The sequence below is a fragment of the Acanthopagrus latus genome, unplaced genomic scaffold, assembly GCF_904848185.1.
Source record: "Acanthopagrus latus isolate v.2019 unplaced genomic scaffold, fAcaLat1.1, whole genome shotgun sequence".
NCBI lineage: Eukaryota > Metazoa > Chordata > Actinopteri > Spariformes > Sparidae > Acanthopagrus > Acanthopagrus latus.
Window position 1 is genome coordinate 72,346 of NW_023504085.1, and position 24,019 is coordinate 96,364.

A 24,019-nucleotide genomic window follows, 5' to 3' on the forward strand; every position below is an offset into this window, starting at 1 on the left:
GGAATTGGCGCAAATTTATGGACACCCAAAAAAAATCTTATAGCTCTATTCTGTATAGTATCTCTAACTTTGGATTCTTTAAATCCCCACACTCCTGCAGCATCGTTCAGTATGGGAGAGAAGCATACATTATACAGTTGAGTATAAGTAACCCAAATCATTACAAACTTTAATTTTATTGATAACTGATCCCAAAGCTCTCCTAGCTGAATCAGCAAGGTGCCTAAAACCAGTTTCAAACGTCATAAAATCATCCAGAAGGAAACCTAAATATTTGTATGAGCTAACATCTTCCAAGGGAACTGAATCAAAATAGAATTTCTGTTTACTTCTTTCCATGCCTTTATTTGTAAAATGCATTATCTGTGTATCTCTGATTTATCACCAATCTCCATTTATGACACCAGGAACTAACCAAATTTAGCATATTTTGTAAATCAGACTCAGATTCTGCCAGTAAATTAATATCATCTGTGTATAATAGAATACCTAAGCATGTGTCATCCAAACATACACCCAGATTATTTTTCTTAATCTGTAGAGCTAAATCATTTACAAACAATACAAAAAGTGTTGGAGAAAGAATATCACCTTGTTTCACACCAAAAGGGGCTTCAAACCAATCAGTATACATATCATTGATCTCAACACAAGCAACTGGGTTACCATACAGACTCTGAATAGCTTTGTAGAATCTACCATCCACCCCTTCTTCCATCAGTTTGAAGACAAGTGAATCTCTATTAATCCAATCGAGTGCCTTTTGGACATCAACAAAGCATGAGAAAGGCGATTGTAGCTCTAATAATAGTTGACATGGAATGAATATGGTCAACACAGGCACAGTGCTTTCTAAACCCATTCTGCTCATCAACAGTTTCATTTCCAAATATCGAATAAGCCTATAATTCAGTATATTAGAATATCCCTTATAAACTGTATTTAGGAGACTGATGCCTCTGTAATTAAGAGGTATTCTGGGATCATTCTTTACTGACTTTGGGATAGGTTTTATGATAGATTTATACCATGGTGATGGAATTATACCATACTCAAAACGTGTCTGAAACAGGCAAAAGAGGACTTGAAGGAGATATGGAGATTTCAGGGCTTCATTTGGGATGCCTTCTATGCCCGGTGTTTCCTTCAGTTTTACTTTGTCCAAAGCGTTTTGAAATTCTTCTATAGTAATATCCCGATTCAAAAATGTATTTACGCTATAGCCTGGCATATCCATACCAACACCATCATACATTTTGAATTTTCTTTAGTTTTTTTAGGACCTAATTTATGAATTTCTTTCCAAAATTGTTGTGGATTGTTACTTTGCAGTCGGTCTAGCTGTAATGCTTGTCCTCCTCTAAACTGTCTTTTATAAAATCTGACTCTCTTATCAAAGTTTGACCGAGTTTGCTTGTAGCGATCTTTAAGTTGCTTTCTAATAGCTGGATCTTTACATTTCAAAAATTCCCTCTCAGCCTGTCTCTTGTCATTCAGAAGTTTTTTGAGTTCTGCATTCCAATATGGTTTATTCCTACCCACTTTGAAATGTATTCCTCCCTGGCCAGATAAAGATTTTCTTGATAAGTTGTCAGTATCAGGATTTGTTCTGCCATTTAGGACACAGCATTTACAATCCCTGAGAAATTCAAGGAGTGATTCCCCGTGACTGTTCATGCTTTGGTCTATGGCCACTTGAGGTGGGACATTATCAATATCCCCCCTACAGTCATTATTTGAAATACGACTGTTAAAGTCTCCACATAAATAAATGACATCAGCTTCGAAGGAGTAAACCTGGGCCAGCAGATGAGTTAAAAAAGTAACTGAGTCCTGTCCTCTGGCGGTAGATAGCAGGGAAAGATAACTAAACTATACTGCAGCTCCCAATGCTCCAAACGTACTCCAATTATGTCGTCCATAGACTTGTCCACTACTTGTATTCTAAAATAATCCAGCAAATAGTTCTTAACTAAAATACCAAGTACTCCTGATGCTTTTCTAGCTCTTTTATGCAGCATCCTGTTGTGACCAAACCAGGACTAACCTTCAAAGTCAATCTTAACATCCCGTCGTAAATGTGTTTCATTTAATGAAATATTATCAGGGTTTAGAGACTGCAGTAATGAAATCCTGAGTGTACAGTTCAAATTAGTCCAGCCATTAATATTCCAGTGAACCAGGGACAAACGAGGGACCGGGCAGCTCCTCTTCAGCCTCCTCCACCTGCTGCCGGGGACCCTGCTCGGACGGCAGCAGCCGCTGTAACCTCGGCATAGGTCCATGTCATCAGGCGGCCCCTCCCCGCCATGTAAAAATCTTTTCCAGCTGGTATCTCCTGGAGAAGCGTTTTAAAGTTGAACTCGAGAATCCGATCTGTGGGAGACTTAGCGGATCTCAGATAAACTTTTTTGAACTGGGTATTGCTCTTCAGCCTCTGTTTACACCTAAGCACCGCCACCTTGTCCTTGACATTGGCGAAGGCAACTTTCACCACACCTGGACCGGGTCCTCTCGCTCGCATTCTCAGCACTGCAGCAATTTCTGGCGCAGCTTCACACTCCAAACCACTCTTCAGTAGCTCTCTTACTTTTTCCATTCAAATCCTCCCCTTCATCGTAGGCCAGACCCAGTATCACAATCGACACATCGGGGTCCAATTTATCAGAGGCTTTGAAGCTAGTTGTCTGATTTTTTTCTTCAAGTGAATCCAGTCGCGGCTCTTGGTCTTGCTACTGAACTGTTTTTCAATATTATCCATCTTCGTACTTAACAATTCCATCTCCTTCAGCAACACGTTTGTTTCCTTAACTTCGTCTTTGTCTTTGTCCTGTGCTCGCCACCCATGTCCATCCACCATCTTGGCTCCCATCCACCTGAAGAATGCTGACGAATAATTAACGCCCCATTAATCACATTACGTGACCTTGTTAAATTAGCGCCTGACTGTCTGTGTATGCAGTCTATGGCCTGTTGGTCGTCACACATGCAGCCTGGTGGCAATAGAGAAGGATTGCTGAGGAGAAGGTCGAATTTGATGCAATTTGGACTGATGACACGTTCAGTATTAATAAACTTCTAAACAGCACAGAGCATCTCTCCTGCTGCCGACAGGCTGTCAGCAGAGGAGTCACTCACACTGGGTAACACCAGAGCTAAAGTGCCAGAGTCAGAAACTGACTGTTCAGTTTGTCTGTGTAAGGTCACACCAGGCACTGACATCTGTAAGAGCTTTAAGTGTGAAAAGGGAATGTTCACTTTTCTCCACTTTTCATTACTTACTTCTAATAAAGTACGATTAGATGGCAAGCCAAGACGCTTTACAGATATCTGATACAGACTGATGTGAAGCAGATTGACCTTATGTCGCTGTTCTGGTGGCTTTATATTACAGTCAGTAGCCCAGCAGTACTAACCCGTTGAGGCAATGATAGCTTACCTTGTCATTGCTAGCCTGGACTGGGATCTTGCTCACAATTTTTCTAAAAGATGGAGAATCCACTGTTGAAAGTGGCAGCATATCCTCGATGACATACTGCAGCCAGTCTCCTCGCTTCTCAAAGTTCAAGCATCACAGAATGGGAGAATGTTAGTTTTTTCCGCTTAGTTTTTTTTCCGCTCTCATCCTCAGCTTGCCATCTTTTGGTTACTAGCTTAATGTTAGTGTGGCTTCGCTCTAGATGTTTTGTTGAATTACTTAAAAATTGCCATTTGGTGAGGTAGAGAGATCTTGTGGTTTCTCACACAAAGTGCACTTAACTATAATGTTCTTCACATCCTTGTCTCTGACCAACTGAAAATAATGAGCGTGTCCATCTCGCGAATATCATCTTCTCCTCAATCAATAGTTCTCTCGCACTAACAGGAAGTAAACATTTGCTCAGATTTTTTCTCCCCTCCTAATCTCGCGGTGTTGGAAGATTTGTATAAAAACAACACACCACTTAATTTAGGGTTTAAAATGCATTATAATGCGCATTACTGGGATTTGTACCAAGTAAAATATTACCTTTTTTTTTTTTTTTTTTGGAATCACACACATCAGTGCGTTACAGAAAAAGTAATGCATTACGGTAATTGCATTACTTTTGTAACGCGTTGCTGTAGGGCTGGGCGATATGGCTGAAAAATGTATCACGATGTAAGTGTTTCATATCAGTCGATATCGATAATTGTTGATCTGTTTTTACCCATTTGAAATAAGAACATTTTTTAGAAATAACCCTGTAAATGCTGAGTACAGGTGAGATTAAAAAAAAAATCATTTTCAAGATTTCAGAATCTAAGACATGAGACAAAATAGTGTAGAAGCTGACATTGCTGCTTGACAATGTGTTAAAGGGATAGTTGGAGTTAGTGGGGTCATATAAAGTACATCTCTATAGTCGGTCTGTTCGCTACCGTAATCAGCGATCAGCGCAGCCTCAGTTTGGAGAAGCAGAGAGCCGCTCCAGCCCAGACGCTCAGCTTTGTACTGCAGTGAACGGAGTCCAGACGCAAAGCGAATTTTAACCACCTCAAACAAGGCTCACCTAAAATCTCTATTATTGCAAGTGTAAGTTGAATAGAGAAAATTAACACCGCTGTCAGACCGCCCTTTCTTTTGGCTCTACATTTTCTCAACCGTAGAACCTCCGTATCCCTACGCAACTGTTGCACTAATGCGTAGGGATGTGAAGGTTCTTCGGTCTGTGTCTGAAGTTTTGTTTTGATCAAAATTAAACAGAGTTGCGTGCATAAACCTCTCGTCCGTCAGCTGGGCCTCGCACTGTATTTTGCCACTCGCAGATCATCTGTTTCTAATGGAGTTCAGTGAAATTATCGATCGTTCTATTGAACATATTTTCTGTTGATATTGATCACATGTTTATTGTGATAGATATTGTTATTGTTTCATTGACCAGCCCTACGTTACTCCCAACAATGCATTTTGAAACATAAAAAGGTATGTCAAAAAAGGAAATGACAGGGTGCTCTCAGGTCTCTCTTTGTCTCGGTGCAAGTGTGCCTGAAGAATGCCAAGTGGCTTCCCTTTTTTTGGAAACTTTTTGCTAATATGAAACATAATTCTAGATGTTTACAGCATAATACAATGTACATAATTGTGAGAAAAAGTGAAAAAAAATAAACATGAGTAAATATATTCCTGTAGATATGTATTTTATCCCAGCGATAGGGTGTTGGACAAAATTGAAAATTACCATTAAAAGTGCTTGAAAAGTGCTTGAGTTTGACCTTGAAAAATGTGTATGAACCCTGCAGACTTCACTTCTCTCATAACAATGATGTTTAAGGTTAAATATTGGTACACATGGAGCACTAATGACATCTCCATCAACCTCATGCAAGCATGCTAAACTAATCTGGTAAACATCACTGTGATGACTATGCACAAGTACAGCCTCTCAGAGTTGCTAGCAAGACTGTAGACCCAAACTTATCAAACCATTTTTTTCAAGATACTGGAATGGCTTACTTCAGTACGATATCTTCAAAAATATTGATACTGCAGAGAAAAATTAACACAATACTGTGTCATAAAAATAACAAGGGTTGGAGTGAAGACAGAGCGAGTAAGCACAGTTGATACGGGTAGATATGTACAGCGTAAATATTCTGAATTTCTGTGTTGGTATTTCAATGTTTTTGAAGACAATCTTGCACACATATAGATTGTTTGTGTCTAACATAGCCACCATATAGTACACTCAAGGAAGATTTTCTTTTCTCAGACAGTTTGTGTCCTGAGAACAGAATAGCTCTTTTGTATTTTTTTTTATATAGTATCATAAATCTCTGTGCAGTATACATGAAACTTGAAACTGTTTTAATACAGTGGCACCTGAGCTGACAAGATTGCAGTCCAGTCACTTGAAACAATCCTCCCTCTATTCGTGGAGCAGAGCAGTAGACAACTCGGTGTGTGATTGGCTCTCATCTGGTTGTTGCTTGCAGTGAGTCGGAGGATATTTGCATCAACTAGAACTTTTTTCAGCTGTCCCCTGAGCGTCTTTCACATTTCCATGCAGCCCCATGGTGGACTGCAACACTACAGGTCCAAATCATAATAAGGAGCAGCCTATTACTGTCCCTGCTCTTGATTAGATATGTGTGAACAGCCCGTACATCTTTGGGTGAACTGACCCTGACCCTGACCCAGACAGGGAGCTGATATGAGTGATTTATAAAGTAATCATTGTAAAAAAATACCACAGATTTCCTTCTGGACCCCCTTTTCCAGATAAAAATGTTGTCAGTCATCTTTGACAGTCCTGTCACTGCACAGCCTTCACCTAACGTCTCCTTGTATGACTCCTTTTCTCCTTGTCTTGGAAGAGTGATAAAAATACAGATGGATCAGACAGATATGGATTTATCGGAGGAGTTTAAGAGTTTATGACCTTATGGATCTCGCTCTAGTGACACTCTGTATTCATGGATGTGTGCGCCTGAGACTAAATTCTTCTTTGTATTGTCCTCAGGTCTTTCTTTGACTTTGGGGAGAAGCTCGGCGATCTGACTTCAAGCCAGCAGAACAACAACCTCCCCTGTCAGCTGCAGCCCTCCTACCCCAGCAGCCAGCCCCAGCATCAACCTCAAGCATCTCTGCCCTACATGGCATACCTCCCCCCCCCCCCTTACCCCACCCACACTCCCCCAGATTCTAACCCTACACCTTACCTGACCTTTGGACCAGGAGGAAACTCCACTGGCATGGTCACCAACTTGACTAGAGGTCACGCCTACTTCCAGTCCCAGAGCAGAGGGCAGGTCCTGCTGCAGTCTGCAGGCCATCATGGTGAGTCACAGGATGACATTTGATTTATTTATTTTTGGACCAAAAAATGCACCAGTGCAGCTTCTTACATGTTGAGGCGAGAACATGGTTGCAAAATGCTAAAAAAAAAGGAAACCAAAACATGAAGATCCATAAATTAGTTATTAATATGTTATTGATTTGTGGACACGACATCTCAGAAATGCTTTGACAATTACAACAAGTTTGACACCAACGACCACTTAAACTCAAGGATGAACTGATCAGAATTTGGTGGTTAAAGGTCACTGTGACCTCCAAAACACATTTTTTGCCATGTCTCATGAATTCATACAATAATTACAACTAAATTGTACAGAATTGTCTAAAAGGATAAAATGATGGAGTGATGTCATTTCATGAACAAAAGGTCAAAGGTCAACTTCAGTGTGTCTTCATAATGTTCTATAACACATGTTCTCCTCATTGTTCAATGCAAAAGCTCAGGCACTGCAACTGGGCAGACACAACCATGAGGCAGTAATTCTGGGTCTTATTTGTCTGTGACTTTGTAATATAACACCAGTATGAAAATGGAGAATCTGGTTACATGGACGCACAATGGCCCTGGGGTTACAGTCATGTTGAGTGTGGAGTCAAAGTTTTCTTTCAGGTAGTATCTCGATATTCCTCGTAGAAACACAGGATTTTTATGATAATTGTAGTTGTCAACTATCAATCCAACTCAGTTTGTGTGCTCAAAATGGAAAAAATGAGCCAGTCAGAAGCTTCCTTCCTGCAGCTGGGAATAAAATACTAAGAGTTCATCCGAAATTAACCCAGAATTTCAAAATGAATTGATTTATCATGCTGAATGTGTTATTGGGTTTCTAAAGGTATAGTAGAAAACGTAGAGATATATTCTGGTTGTTTATCTTTTTATACTGATGATTTTAATGTAACAGTTTCAAACCCGTCCAAATCTTGGAAGTGCTTAATCACCAAAAAATCTTTATTCAGTTCTTCTTCTCTTCTCCTTAATGACCCCATAAACTCTTCCTGCTCTGCAGTCAGCTCTAGAGTAAAGACCACAACCAACAAGGAAATACAAGTGTTTATTTTGGCGTTAGCATTTGGCCTTTTTATTTATTGGGTAAACGTGGACAGTAAACTACAATCATTGCATCCCCTAGTTTAGTGAAAACATATGGGAACTTGTCCTCCTGTGCTCTTATTATCTACTTAATATTATAATGTGCACTTCATTTACTTGCATTGGACCTCATACTTGACCTCATTTTAATTTTTCAGTTGTGAATGAGAGAGAAGCTTCTACCAAACCAGGGCTGTAGGTTGGACTGTGTTAGTGTCTCTGTTTGCCCTTCGTGTGCATTTGTTAATGGAATAAAGGGCTATATCGCTTCAATGTAAACATCTTGGGAAGCAAGAGGGAAGACATGATATAGATGTCCAGAGTAGAAGACAAAGCTGGAAACTACGAATTGCATAGCAGGTGGCTGAATCACTCAGACACCAGGACGCCCATTTATAAGTGTTTATTGAACTTTAAACGAAAGATTAATGATGATAACGATGTGTAATCTAATCACACTTAAACCCATAATTTTATCTACTAAAGTCCTAATCAAATTTGGCACAACCACATCAACTATGAAATAGGTATTATTAAAATGGTTCAAGAATTCATTTGAAACTTTGTAAAATGACGTAAAAGCAGCAACTCAGATTTAAACCAGACAGGTCACAAAATTAAAAATGAGGTGAGCTGCTCCGTACAGCAAAGCGATCCATTTTCCCCGTTATCCTCCTTCACACCGGCCATCAATCAGGGACTTTGATGTGTCACACTCACATAATTCCCCCCACCAGACAGTTGCATGAATGCCAAATACGTACAAAGTACCAATATAGGGAATTTAAAACTCATTACTCACTTGTTGCATATTTGTGCATTGCATCTATTGCAATAGATATCATGGCACACCATTAAGCACTTATGAGCTTATGGGGACTAATGAGAGAGGAGAGAGATAAGAGGGGAGTCAAGGTGGGGAACAGAAAAAAGGGAACGAACAGGAATGCAGGTCTGGTAGGCATACATAGACACATTAGAGGATAAGGTGTGTTTGAGATGTGGCCCTGCTCCTGAGCTAAAATACCCTCGGTAAAGTTCAGCTGTCACATCTCTGTTTAAACCTGTTTCCTTGCAGGTGGGATGGCAGAGATCACTCCAACCAGGGCTTCATCCCTTCTGCCTTCTCAGGTCAGCCCTGCCGCTCCAGAATGCCCTCCAGCGCCCCCTTGTGTCAAGATTGAGAGAGAGATTCATAGCCAGGTCCACTTTGACTTCTCCCCACACAGATTTTTTACTTAATGTTTGTTCGGCTTAGTGTGTCAGTGTGTTGTGTAGGATCTTCTGCATGTTCTGTTTACATAACTATTGGGATGTTCAGTAGATATTAATGCCAGCATACTTGGTCTGGGTTGCATGTGGCTTGGCTAAAATAAATGCTTGTTGCTCTGTTAATCCTTTATTTAATATGTGTCCAACATATTTTTAGTTTTGATTAAGTCAGTTTTGTTGCAGACCAACAGTTTGGACATAGAGGGGTGTGGGAGGTCGGGTAAAGTGTAGTTCTACATATCCTTTTTCTAAGTATGCATACATGTTCATGATTGTGTTGATTCAGGCATGATCACCTACCAACACACGTAAGCCTTTATTACAAGTTACAATTTCATCATTATGTACTCAACCCCATGCTGATGGAAAGTTGGAGTTCACAAAATGTCTGGAGGTTCACGGCAAAACAGTAAATAGTAGATGAGTTTTCATTTTACAGTTAACTTATCAAGTGTTACACAGAAATGTTACTCGTTACTTATTAACTATAAGTATAAAAGTCACTATATTGTTCACGATAATTACTGCACAAACAGACACTTTATTCATTACAAGGGAGACTAAAGTATAGACTGTTCATCTCCAGTGTTACATGATTATAACTGAGTCTGTACACTTCATTTTATGGTCTGTTAACAACTCAATAAAAGAAAGAAAATGCATCCTCTCCATAAGTAGTCTTTATTGTAAGTGCATTCTGGTGGTTCTTTCAGGTGGAGATGACAAAAAACATGTTTTCATACATGTAATTAAGCTATATGGCCTATTACACAGTGCATGAGTGGTGGGATGCATTTCTAAAAGTCAATCGATCAATCAGTCAATCTTTATTTGTATGGTGCTTTTCATACAGAAAAGTAGCTCAAAGTGCCTCACAGAGATTAAAACAACTACAGAAAAAGAGAAACAGCAAACAAAATCAAGAGAAGAACATTAGAGGAACCCAACCCTCCCACCCCCTCAGACGTGCACAGAGACATACACAAAAACATACACACACTCACACATATGCACGCAGACACACACACTCACACCCACACATACACTAGCTGTCACTACAGACATGGCTGGGCAGCGAGACCTGAGACGTGGAGGAAGCTACCTTTGGGGGGCCAACCACACTGAGAGAGATCACTGTCCAGGGCCACAGGGAGCACAGATACAGAGACCACCCCAACCTGGGCAGACAGGAGGCCCCACACCAAGGTGCAGAGCCCTCTGGTCACCCAGGCCGGAGCTGTCCATGGGACAGCACCCCCCGCGGCCAGACCAGAGACAACTCCCAGTCTGGCAGGCCCCCATGAGGAAACACTGGAGATTAAAAACTGACAGACTAAAACAGTCGAATAAAGCAAAAAGCACAGAGAGTAAAAACATGAAGGACGAAAACATGCTCTGAGTAGCACGGCATAAAAGGGATTAAAAAGAATTTAAATTTCAATTAAAAGCCTGGTTAAAAAGGTGGGTCTTGAGCCTCTTTTTAAAAACCTCTACAGTCTCTGCGACCCTGAGGCTCTCTGGCAGGCTGTTTCACAGTCGGGGCCCATAACAACTGAAAGCCGCCTCCCCGTGCTTTTTTGAACTGACCTGTGGTGGTTAAAGGGCCGGTGCCGGAGGACCTCAGGGTCCGCGGGGGCTGATAGACTAAAAGCAGGTCAGATAAATAAGAAGGCCCGAGACCGTTAAGACATTTAAAAACTAGTAAAAGAACCTTAAAATCAATCCTGAAATGCACAGGGAGCCAATGAAGTGACTTTAAAACTGGTGTAATGTGCTCCCGCCCTCTGGTCCTCGTCAGCACTCGTGCAGCTGAGTTTTGTAATGATTGTAAGTTCGAAATGCTCTTTTTGGGAAGGCCAGAGAGCAGGGCATTACAATAGTCTAAACAGCAAGAGATGCATCAGCACCTCTGTGAACACCAGTTCAGTACTATGGAACAAGAATATTTTCAGAATCAGAAAGAATTATTTCAAACTGAATATTCACAAGCCATTGAATTCTGTACGCAGTACTGCACGAGTTTGAAAAGGGGTTGGAATAGGCAAAGCTTACGTGTTTCCAGACCCCAACAACACAAATGCATACACAAAAGAGACACCCTTAACGTGATTTTCGTCCCTCATCGTTTAAACTAAAATCTCTCAGGAAAGGGTTTTTAAATCTACAGGGACCTAAGAAGTAATCTGTACTCATGTGATGCATTCTGCTGGCCATTCATTTGAGGTCTGAATATTAATTTACTCTCCAATTAAGCCTTGCTTTGTAATCTTGTCCAGGCATAAACAAATATTTTTAGAAATGTAGTTTGTAAAACTACTGTTAATAAAAAGTAGCTTTAGCAACTACTCATACTCATTTAACTCAGCATTAAATACATCAACATATGGCGTATATGAAACAAAATGTAATGCCAGCAGAAATATGACTCAACTCCAGTTTTATTTTTTAAAGAACAAAAGCTGACATGTTTGGTCAATACCACAGGAACTTGAGAGACATTAACACTCAGGCACGAACACATGAACACACAGGTCGTGTCTGAAGAGGGACTTTTTTTCCCAAGTTTTACCAGTTGTTTCTGGCCTGCTGAGGCTCGACCTTCCCCTGCAGGCTCGTCTTTTCCAGAATTGTTCTCAACACAAGATCACATTAACACGGATGCAAAGATTTACAAACAGTGACATCAGGACTGACAAATGGGTGCATCATTATTTATCGTTTATTATGTATTATTGCCGTACTTACATCCAGCCACGGCGGAATGTTTCCCCCCTGTGAAGAGGTGGCCGTTCTCTGCCCAGAGTTTGATGAAGTGTTCAGCTTACTTCTTCAAACTTAAATGTAAAAGACATTTTGTGTTATGTCAGACAAAATGGTTATAATATAGCAAAAGAGGATCATCCTAAATGTCGTTCTTTATTCAATTGAAATGTTTTACTGGACTTTACAGTTTTACAGAAATAAAGCAGGGATCACAGCCTGATCTGAACGTGTTCATCTGGTCCATTTATGTACAGGAAGTAAAAATAGTCTGTAATACACCAAGAGTGAACAAATAGCCAACGTCAAGCTCAAACATTGCACTGTTGTAATGGATGGAGAGGAAAGACATGTGACTCTTTTCCTTGCAACCAGGACTATTTTACCAGATCAAGAGGTGTTGCTTGGCTGTGGAGTCAACAAAACATCCCTTGGTGGAGAGGGAAGAGGGCTCTCATAGCCGTGAGTGTGTGTGAGTGTGTGTGTGTGTGTGTGTGTGTGTGTGTGTGTGTGTGTGTGTGTGTGTGTGTGTGTGTGTGTGTGTGAGAGACAGAGAGAGAGAAGCCGCTGCCTCATCAGAACTCCACCACACACATATGAGATGAGATGTGACAGTGGAGCGACTTGAACCTTAGTGAGTTATAAATCCACACGCCACACACTACAGGATTTAAAGTCGCAAATATTGAACATGTTCATTATTTACGATCTCTCCCTCCGACGCCTTCCGAGCGGATCTGACCAGGCAAAATCACTCTTAACACACCCCGCACCACAGGACAATCAGACACGATGTCCTTTGCAATCATCAGATGATCAGGCCTTTGCTGGCTTTGATCATAAGGGGGAAATTGGGACAAAAATCGGCCCGATCATCCTGTAGTGTGTACCCGCCTTGAGGACACAAAAAATCTGATTTTTAACTTTTTGGACGCAAAACTAAATTTTCTCTCCAGCACATATGTTGCCCGAGTCCACATTCCCAAAAACACGTGTGCCAAAGGGGTCCAAGTTGTCACAAAAACCATCAGAAGGGTTCCATGCAAGGCTGTGCAGTGTAAGGCCGCAAAAAAAATCAGATGTTTAACTTTTTGGATGCAAAACTAAATTCTCTCTCCAGCACATTTGTTGACCAAGTTCTTGTGCCTATAAACACACGTGTCAGAGGAGTCCTAGTGGCCAGAAAACCCACAAAAACCATCAGAAAGGGTCCTAGCTAACTAGCTAGCATCATTGGCTTGGTTGTTGTTTGGTTGCCAACTGACAAATGCTGCTAGATAGCTAATCAACTGCCAACTGCTCTATGAGCCTCAGCTCCCCACAAGGAACCAGGTGGGAAAATAGCACTGACCTGATAGCAAGAAAGGACAAGAAGCTTACTTGCTTATCAGTTACAAGCTAAGAAACTGCCTTTTTTATGTGTGTGTTTTTGCTAGCTACCTAGCTAGCATCATTGGCTTGGTTGTTGTTTGGTTGCCATAGCAACATGGCCACTGAAACTACAGCAGCAGCAGTAAGGTACACATTACTCCTCCAGTTTTTTGAGTACCCTTAAGATATAAAATCAGAAAATGGTAGAATAAAGTTCAAACATAGAATTCAAAGATAATATCCAGAGACTTTATATACTGACCACTTTAATAAAACTGATGTTACTACCAATCTGCTGTTTTACACTGAGCATATCACTGCATGGCATACAGCCACATCAAAGCACTACAGCTTCTACGTCAAGAGAGGAATGTGCAAGGGGAGACAAATTCAGATCTTTGAGGATGAAGATAAGTGCTAAGAGAGAAAGATATTGACCATCAACTTCTACCAAAATGGTACAGTCATGGTGCAAGGCAATGAAGATGCCCTTGGTTCGTTTGTGCAGAGCTTTCATACTCTGAAGAAGATAGCAGCATCTAAAAAGGATACAGGAAGCACTCTGAGCTCTGCCACCACCATACGCACTACATCAGCAGACAGCCAGGTCCAGAGCAGTACTCAAAGCTTCCCCATACCTGAGCCAAACAAGCAGCATCCAGAGCAGCACACCATCAGCCTCCTGAGAGACAGACTGGCTCTGCTAGAGGTGGAGCTGACCGAGCTGAGAGAACAGCTACTCCCCACCAGCACCACAACACACCCTGACCTCCAGGAACAACTCAACCAAAATAAGCACCAGATGGACACTACTACACAAGAACTCAGGGAACAGATCTCCAACCTGCAGAAGGATAAACAGGCCCTCAACACAGAGCTGAGAGAAACAAAAGACATCGTGAGAAGAGAAATAGCGCAGATGAGAGACGACATGACGAGGGAATTATCAGCCGTCAGGTGGAACTACAACTACAGCACAGAACACAGACTGTAGAAATGCCCCCCAGCCTTCCAACTACTGAGCCCCCACCACTCAGTGAAGACGCAACAGAGGAAAGACCCCCAGCCCCCTGCCCCCCTCCCCATCTGGCACCTCACAACGCCAGACCAGCACCCTGAAAAAAGACACCGAGGTTGCTATTCTTATTGACTCAAACGGCAAAGTCATCCAAGAACAAAAGCTCTTCCCCAATATGAAAGTATCAAAGGTCTGGTGCCCCACAGCTGAGGCTGCACTCCAAATCCTTTCCCACCATGAATTTGACACACCAGGCCATATTCTGATCCACACTGGCACCAACAACCTGCATGAGGAGCAGGAAAAGGTTGGTAGTCTGGTCACCAATGTAGCAGAGGAAGCAGCGTCATCATTTCCAAACTCCCACATCACCATCTCTACCCTGCTACCCCGCAGAGACTTTCACCCCAGGACCATCCACAGGGTGAGCAGAGACATCACCAGAGGCTGTGCCTCGCTCCCTAATGTGCAAGTTGCACATCATCCAGCCATAACTCCTGAACACCTGCTTGACCACTACCATTTAAACAAGCAGGCAGTGGGCATATTTACCAAATCACTGAAGGATGTGGCACTGGGCCGTCAAAGCCTCCATCTCACACCAACCAGAGGAGTAGCCAGAACCTCAGTACCAACAGGACCCCATCTGGAGCCAAAGACCTCCCAGACATCCACCCAGACCTGGCTCACGCCACAGACCCCCACCTCCACCACTATACCATCACTTCCAGCAGCAAAGGCAGACAGGCCCTGACTCAGCAGACAGAGTCACACCAAGCTCCACGCAGCTATGCAGAGGCGCTCCAAAGACGAGTGGACCGAGAAGGGACGAACGGGATTAAACAACTCCTTCAGTATATCTGCACAAAACTGAACTAGTGTTCACACACACACACACACACAACCTCTGAAAAGGTAAAGAATGCCTATTGATATTTTATATCTTTGAAAATATACTTTTAACTAGATATTGTTCAGTCATGTTGCATTTATACAATTCAGTGTTTGACTCTCTTGACAGTCCAGTTGTTTTCAACTGTTTTCAACTATTTGCTTTTCTTCCGGTCACCTGTCTTATACAATGAAATCCCTTTCAATATGCATGTGGAATATACAGGGCCTAAAATCGTCAACCTTCAGGTTGAAGAGTTTGTATGGATTCAGATCAGTCTCATAAATAATAAATGCACAGCGAAAGACTCACCAGTGTGTTTTGTGATTTATATATAAATGACTCTCTACACACAAATATATTTCAATGCACACACAAAAAGTTTTCAATATATGTAAATGTAAAAAAGTTTCACTTATATTTTTCTGATCCTGATCATGATTAATATAAATGTAACATAAATCCACATATATGTATTTAAATTATATATTTACATGTTGTTACATTCATATACAATCCGCTGCACTTGCATTTAAAAATCGTTTTTCATTCGTAAACGTGTCTGTATATGTGTGTCAAGTTGTCTACATTTGTGTCTCAGCCAATGCACGAATGCATTTTTTTCAGATGGAACTGTCCGCAGCCAATGAGCTGTCGTTCTCATTTTCAGCCAATCACATTAGCTTAGCCACGGTTACGCCCATCACATTTTGCGGAGGGGTCAGAGGTCAGCTTCAAGATGGCGTCAGGAGGCAATTCTGTGGAATAAAGTGTGAGTAAAACATAACTAATTTAGCTTCTAACCTCCTTGTCATAAGCAACCAATGAATTGGTTTGCTAAGTTATAACATGAGCTGAGTTACTTCGAGAATGATTTGAAACCTTAGTCGGTTTAATTGTGTTTTAAGCTTGTAACTCCATAAGCTAGCGTTAGCCAGCTTTGCTCATGTGTAAAGTTTCCGCATGCTAACTAGGTGTTTCTGCTTCTATGATGTATGAACTATAACGTTACCATTAGTGAAAGTAAAGTGTCTGTGTGACAGGGTCTTACGCCTCGAGCCGAGGTAGCAGCACGGGCTTTGGTTCAGCTATTAGCGAGGGAACTGTCCGCGCCTTCAAGCGCATCCCAAGTTAGGGTAGCGACAGGACAGGGAGCCAAGTCAGCGGACCAGTCAGGGCTGGAGACAGCACCCAACCTGTCCCCAATAATGATGGTAGGCTGAGGCAGGCCATGAGAAGGTCATGCGTTTTATTAACTATCCCTATATTTCACATTACAATATCAAAACAGTGGTTTAAGGCCTGTTTATATGTAAACATCATTATTTGATGTCATGGTTGACGACATTTTTCCATAGTCTGCGTTTCTCTGTGTCCTGTTATGCTGCCATACAAACGATAACATTACCGAACAGAATGAATGTATTTTATACTCCTATTTAGTTATTAATAACTACAGTCTTTGAAAACGAGTTAAATATAAAACCTTCAACTAAAGCCATTTTCCTACATTTCCATTATTTATCAATATTGCTCTAGAATAAATAGACCATCTCTGGTTTTCCTCACACATTTTTTTGTAATTCCCACATCAGACAATTCCCAAGTATGTTTGGAGATCAGCTGAGAGGTAAAAGGTGGTTCTTAGCCCTGCCACCTATTATTGTCAAAAGGACTGATTTCCATATCTGTGTCCTTTCAGGACGCAGCCAGTTCCCGCCTGAGGGCCCAGGGGAGCTGGAACTTGCTTATGCTGGCCTTGGGAAAAGGATTATTAGTACACACAGTGAGGTAATCATACATATATGTATATGAATATGTATTAAACAATTTTGTACAATGTTCAATGACTGATGTTAATAACCTGCTGAATAGTTAATCATATCTCACTTTGATTTAAAGATTGTGGCTCTCCTTGAGGAGGAGTTTCCAAAACCAAAATTATTAAAAGAAGGATGGATGTTCTTCAAATCTACAGGTAGCATTTTTCTCAACCAAAAATATAGCTATAATTTTTTTTCACATTCAGAGCCCCAGAGATGTGTTATGTGACATCCTGCTTTGAAATACCATTCATATTACACAAAGTGGTAGAGGACAGTACTAAAGTTGCCTGATATTAATGCATGTATATTTTTACAATGTTTTGAAGGACCCTTGTGTTGTTCCTCTTTACATCTTAAACATAGGTGGGAGCAGACGTTGCAAGCTGTCCATAATCCCTACTGACAACGAGGGGTACTCCACAAGGCTCCTCAAATCAGTGTCCAACAACGGCAAAGACATAGTGTTTGTTGTTCCACTACAGGAGCAACTTTCCACCGAAGCGCTTCCTTTTGATTCGCCAGAGTTCGCAAAGATGCCACAGTCATGCTGCATTTCATGTGGCAGTGAAATGCCTTTGCAGAGGTTGCCGCTGCATATAGAGTTAAAGTCAGAATTATATTTCCTGTGTCCAGGAGATGTCACATGTCTGAGAGAGGTTCATTAACAACAATACTTTTCTCCTAAAAATTGTGCCCTCTTTAAAGTATTTACTTTTTTAAATTTTCTTTTAGGTTTGCCCAGTCTGTCTCGTATCATACCCAGTTGGTATCCTCCCATCTCACACAAGCACATGTGGTGACAGGTAAGAGGTTTTGACTAATTCAGGTTTACTTAATTCAAGTCCATGTTCTGAGTCAAGTGAAGAACATGTAAAGACTGTCACGCATAATTAGAGTATGATTATGTGTTGTGAATGCTCTTGTTCCTGTTTTGTGCTCAGAGTGCTGTATTGTGACAGCTATAGTAGTTGCATCAGAGTGTGACTGCAACATCATCTATTTGCAGTAGAAATCATAACAGAGCTACTACTTCTTAGGGTTCTGATTTGATGACTATGTAAGATGGAGCCTATATGCATGAAGAAATATGTGAAAAATAATAACCACTATTGATCTGTCTCCTTTTGCCATTCTGTTTTTTTGTCTGTCCTAAGAATGGGCAGTGCTCTCTGCAGTGGAACAGCTATGGAAAAAGAATTACCAGGACCTTCTGTCCCACGATTACCACCATCTTTTTCATCAGGTTATTGATTCAGAACAATTACTGTTGTGGTGTAATTGGAAAAAAGAACAATTTTTAGCTGTAAATTATTTAATAAATACTCACAAAGTTACAACAACAAACATCCCCAAAATAAATTTTGCTACAAGATGTTTGATCCAGTCATTTAAAAAGGAACATTGATTTCAATTACCTACCCTTAATTTATTGCTTTAAAATGCAAGGCTTTCAAAATGTCACTGTCGAGACAACTAATTCAGACTCTGGAGTGACAGATGCTATGTTGCTGTGATCTTATAATATTTCGAATTACTTGTAGTAATGGCGCTGGTAAAATATATCTATTTTTTTAACTTTCTAAATTATTTTTATTATTTTCTCCCTCCTTTTCAGCGCCCCCCTGTGGATGACGGCGCCCCTAGCATTTGCCTATACTGCCTAGCCAATGCAAGACTGTAGAATTAGCTGAAGAACTCTGTCCAAAGGAGAAAAAATACATTTTACCATGGCTAATTCAAATTGCAACATGTCTCTCCAGTGAGACAACATGTGTTCTGCCGCTCATGGAGACCAGTGTACTCGGTCATGTACGGTTTGAAACATTGCTTTTGGTAATTTTGGAAGGTGTGGCAAGCTTTCAATCAGTGTGTTAATATGAGAGAGCACCTGTTGGTATTTGTTTGGAAAATGTTTTGAGAAGGAGATCAGAGGCATGACTACCTCGGCTTTTGGAAATCTTTCTTTGGCCACTATAAAAATTGCCTCCAGTTCCCGTTTTACCTGCTCTCCATCCCTGGCATTTTTGTCATTGATTCCAAATGAAAGAGTGACTTTGAGGACATGATCCGTTTGCTTTGTGTTCTCCAAAATGTGCAGGGCATGGCACAATCGTGCTCCCGGGTAAGAGTCGACCTGTACTCTGCTGTCATTGCACTTTGGTAGCCGTGAAGTATTTGAGTCACCAAGTATCAGGATTGGCCTCTGGATGCTTAGCTTTTAAATGTGTCATTGTAATGCTGGTGCCTTGTAAACAGGGCTTTGTCCTCTGCCACTTGATCCAGTTTTTCCTTCAGCTTTACTTCAGCTCTCATTGCAGCATCCATATTAAAATCAACCAGTTCTTTCTTGACCCAGTTTACTGCCATGGTCCATGGCTCCTGCCAGTTTGTGCTGTCAGTAGTGAAGTGGAAATCTGCCAGTACACCCTCAAAATGTCTAGTGATAACTGCAACTGTGTCCTCAGTCCAGTCGCTGCAAGCTGTGTTAACTTGCGTGTGCACGTTCCCATCTGATGGTTTGGTTTGCACAGCCAGCCTAAGACGTTTGTAAGCATCCTTAATGTTTGTATTTTCCAAAGTTTTCCTGTTGAATTTGAAGCAGTAATCAAGGTGCTGATGAACCTTAAGATATCTTTTATAAGATTGGCAAGGGTCCTTGCCTTCTGCCATATAGTCTAATTTTGTTCCAAATATTCTTTAAATTCGTTTTGAATGTCTTGATTGCACAGAGGATCATTTAATAAGCTTGTGTTGAGCCTCCATGTGGTATTTTTAATTTCACCATCTAAATGTAGGGATAGATATTATCCAGTGGTGATTCTGGGGGGTGGCCTGGGGTGGCCATGGCCACCCCTGAAAACTCATTGGCCACCCCTGATCTGATAGGTAGTTGGTCAAGTTCATCAACACAAGAAACAAGAGAAATGCTGTCAATCAATGATGACAGCTGATCAGCTGATTTAGGGCCAGTTTTATATTTCTAACTAACACAGTAATGGGCACACAGAGGCTGTGAGAGCTGATTTCTGGTCAGCGAACATTTGGCCAATGGCCATGCAGGTGTAATAGGTGAGCCATTAGCACACTGCATCTGCTGCTGCTGCTGGTCCGGTCCGGCCCGGTTGTTAATGAAACAGGAGGACGGCCACAGTGACAACATCAACTGCTGGATAAAAACGCTGAAATCTGTCTATTGAGAGGTAATTTAATGTTTAGCAATGTCGTAGTTCCCTCTGAATGTGTAGGAAAATTTTATCTGGTACTAAGTAGCAGCTAAAAGAGGAGCTAGTTCAGCAGTCTGCAAACCAAGTTAAGCATTTAACGTTAGCATTTTAAAAAAAAAAATGTTATTTGCATACTGCCATGAAATATGAACAGCTGTTTTCTGGAGTGAAGACTGAGGGCTTTTTTTTTTTTTTTTTTACAGATGTGTGTGTTCAGTAGAGCTGATGTTATATTTCTGACCAACCAGTGTGTGAAATAAAGTGTGACAGACTAGATTTAAGTAGCTATTACACAAGAACAAGCTGGGATTTATTTATCTGCTCTGTGATTTAAGGGCTGTTTAAAGACTTTATGCTCTTGGAGATAAAGCACTTTGTGTTTGTATCAATTAGCTCATCTTAACAGTTCACATATTTTTAGATGTTTAAATATGCAGAAGACGAGCAAATTGCATTCAAATGCCACACATGCTTGAGATGCAGTATGTGTTAATTGTGTTATTAAAAGTGATGGAAGTTGTCGGTAGTTATGTAAAAATAAACCTTTGTAGATACTATAAATAGACATAATTAGGCACATTGTTGACACCTCCTTTCTTTTTGGCATTTTAATGGAGTCAAAGCTGTTTTTAAGACCTGTAGTTTGCATACTGATTCTAACCCAGTTTGACAATGATCCTGCTTGATGTTTGTAGTTACAGCTATTACATCACAGTGAATTGACTGACTGATTGAGTGATTGAATTCCATTTCCCCAGGGTTATTTAGAGAATAGCTATGGCCCGGTCCAGTCAGCAGCCTCAGTACAGCTGTAGTAACCCAGAGCAGTCAGCTCCCCCTGCACAGGATGGTGGGTCATTCTTGGACAGATGGAATGTACCATGTAGGCTCACATTCAAGTTGTTTGTCACTCCAGTCATACAATTACAACTGTATGTATGAATGGATGTATATATGAATGTGTAAGTGTGAAAGAAATAAATTGATAAATATATATATACAGTTTTTTTTCACACGTACATACATACATAGACGTGTGTGTGTGTGTGTGTGTGTGTGTGTGTGTGTGTGTGTGTGTGTGTGTGTGTGTGTGTGTGTGTGTCCAACCTATTGATGGCTCAGATTTCTCAGATATCTGTGTGTTCCCACAGCTGACCGGCCACACCCAGAAGAGGAGGAGATAGTGAGAGATGAGTGTGATTCAGCAGTGTCTGGAGCTCCACCTGCTGAGCATGGTATGTCAAGTTCTGTTTTGTCCAGATGTGTCATTCATGAACAGTTACTTGAAGTTGTTGTGTACTTTCATACATGATTATTTTAAAAAGGATGGTCCAATTTTGCCCAAAGTGTTTGCTATTTATTTGCTAATGCACAGCAAACCCCATGCTTAAACATAGACAATCTGCTCTGTAGATCTCAACCGCGGTCGGCTGCGTACGTGCCATTAAACTTGGCTATGCCATGGCCACCCCACACTAGCTTTGTGTCCCATCTTGGCCACCCCAGTAAAAATATCCTGGATATGCCACTGATGGATATACACCCGCATGGTCTGAGATATATTTTACCCCTATTTGACATTTGAAAATTTTGTGTCTTTCTGAATGAAACATTAAAAAGTAATCAGCTCTTGAATGAACATTATGAGGGTGGGAGAAAAAGGTAAACTGCCTCATTGTTGGGTTTAATTCCCTCCAAACATCCATCATACCTGCTTCAAGGAGAAGTTTCTTAACGGTGACTTTCTCAGGATTATTTCTTTCTGTTAAATTAGTCGAGTCGAGGGACTGTTGGAATTGTATCTTCCAGTCTCCACCACAGATAAGGACCCCACCAGTGTCTTCAGCAATTATATCCAATATTTTCCTCCATAAATGTTTTATCATTACCTGGGGGTCTATACACATTTAATAGTGTTACCTGCTTGTGGTCAATGTAACCTTTTACTAGAATGTATCTCCCCTCAGTGTCCTTTATCTGTTTGGAGATCTGGAACATAATTTTGTCAGAGATTAATATTATAACTCCTCTCTTTTGTCCATGTTTGTAAGATTAGTAATATGCTAATATATTTTCAAAAGCCAACTGTTTAAACTTTTCATGCTCTTTATCACTGAGGTGAGTCTCCTGCCAAAAAATAATATGTTGTTTTTCTCTTATTTTTCTCAGACTCATTTTGGATTAATTTTTAATATTTCCAGACATTTCTCAAACCAGAGCTGCAGGCCCTGCTCGCCCTCCCTCGTACTCAGCACGGACAGGGTAGAACCAGTAGGTTATTATTAAAGGATATTGTTGTTACATGGTAAGAATTTAAGTGGTGCTTCAAACTGATTACTAGACAGAACACTGCTATGTTCACTGTACAGCGCATGAAGCACTAACTCCTTGATAACTCTGTACAACAAACATGCTAGTGGTCTGTGTGTTCTAACCCTCTCTCTCCCGTGTTTTCGATCTGTCTACTGCTTAATAAAAGGTGTCCATGCCAGAAGAAAATCTTAAAAAAAAAAAAGATGCTGTTTGAAACCATCCCCATGTTCACTGGAGGAACCTGCAACCCTCAGTTCATGGTGTACCAGCTGAAGATGAAGATCCACACGTCGAACCCAAGAAGACAAGCTGATGCTGTTTGAGTTCCCGCAGCCGCTTCCTGTTTGTGGAGACATCATGGTGGAGTCCTTCCACAAGTAGAACAAGATGATGAGGACGGTGAAGCTGTACTTCACTAAGACGGTAGAAGAATTAGCTAACTGTGACGCCAGCAGCACGTTGGCCTCTGTGACACTGAACGTTAGCGACACCTGAGAGGGAGTGAGGGAGAGACGGAGGGAGAGAGAGAGACACACAGACAGCAGGTCATTACTGTACCTGCACACATGACAAGACTACAGGTTGTTCCTGCACCTGTGATGGAGCCGCTCATACACATTCAAGGACAAGAGCCACTCACTGCCTCCATGTTAGCTGCAGCTCCACTCATGGATCAATAACAGCTTCTTGGGGAGCGACTGTACCCAATGATTCAGGCCCTTCAGCCAAATTTGGCTGGTAAAATTACTGGGATACTGCTGGAGATTGACAACTGGGAGCTGCTGTACATGCTGAAGGCTGCTGAAGAGATATTTGAGCTGTTTGAAAGAACGATAGCAGAGCATATGACTGTGAGTGTTACTGTGATCTTTTGGTCTGCATTGGTAAATTTCACCCTGATATTTTAGTCATTAACTCAACTAATTCATGTGAAACCCTGAGTGGCTTGGCAGGGCAAAACAAGGGCAACAGTGGGTGATTGGGGTAAAGGAGCACAAGACAGCAGCACAGCAAGTGGCTGCCTTTGCCCCATCAGAGGAGGAGATGCATGTAAGTTCATCACATTTCCTGTCAGAACCTGTCAGAACATTAACCTTAATTTTTTCTCCTCTGCCAACAGTGGTTTGATGTCTCCTACAGACTGGTGCAGCCACAACTCCTGAGACCCACCAGGAATTGCAAGAGGGATGTGAAATGGAAAAATGTGATTGTGATGATTGTCTTAGTCTTATTAAAACTGGGAAGTACGCAGAACACTGAGATTTTTGTTCCATTTTTTTAAGTAATTTTAAGTACCTTTGCCCCCCCAATATTAATCAAGCCGTTTTGCGAGGATCTGGATCGGTGGCTGAGCGAGGATGAGCAGCACATTGCTGTCATCCACTGCAAAGCAGGAAAAGGCCGAACAGTTGTGATAATCTGGGCCTACCTGC

General features: G+C 41.2%; 1 protein-coding gene across 6 annotated transcripts in view; it reads left to right on the forward strand.

The window, feature by feature from the left end:
* LOC119016360 (proline-rich protein 36-like) overlaps positions 1 to 9,851 on the forward strand; it is a 34,957-nt gene extending 25,106 nt beyond the window's left edge. For all 6 annotated transcript variants that reach the window (XM_037092136.1, XM_037092134.1, XM_037092135.1 and 3 more), the window contains 2 exons: positions 6,483 to 6,799; positions 8,989 to 9,851. In XM_037092136.1, coding sequence (XP_036948031.1) covers positions 6,483 to 6,799; positions 8,989 to 9,152 — 481 coding nt within the window. In that variant the 3' untranslated portion in view covers positions 9,153 to 9,851. The remainder of the gene's footprint in view (positions 1 to 6,482; positions 6,800 to 8,988) is intronic.
* The last annotated feature ends 14,168 nt before the right edge of the window (positions 9,852 to 24,019 follow it).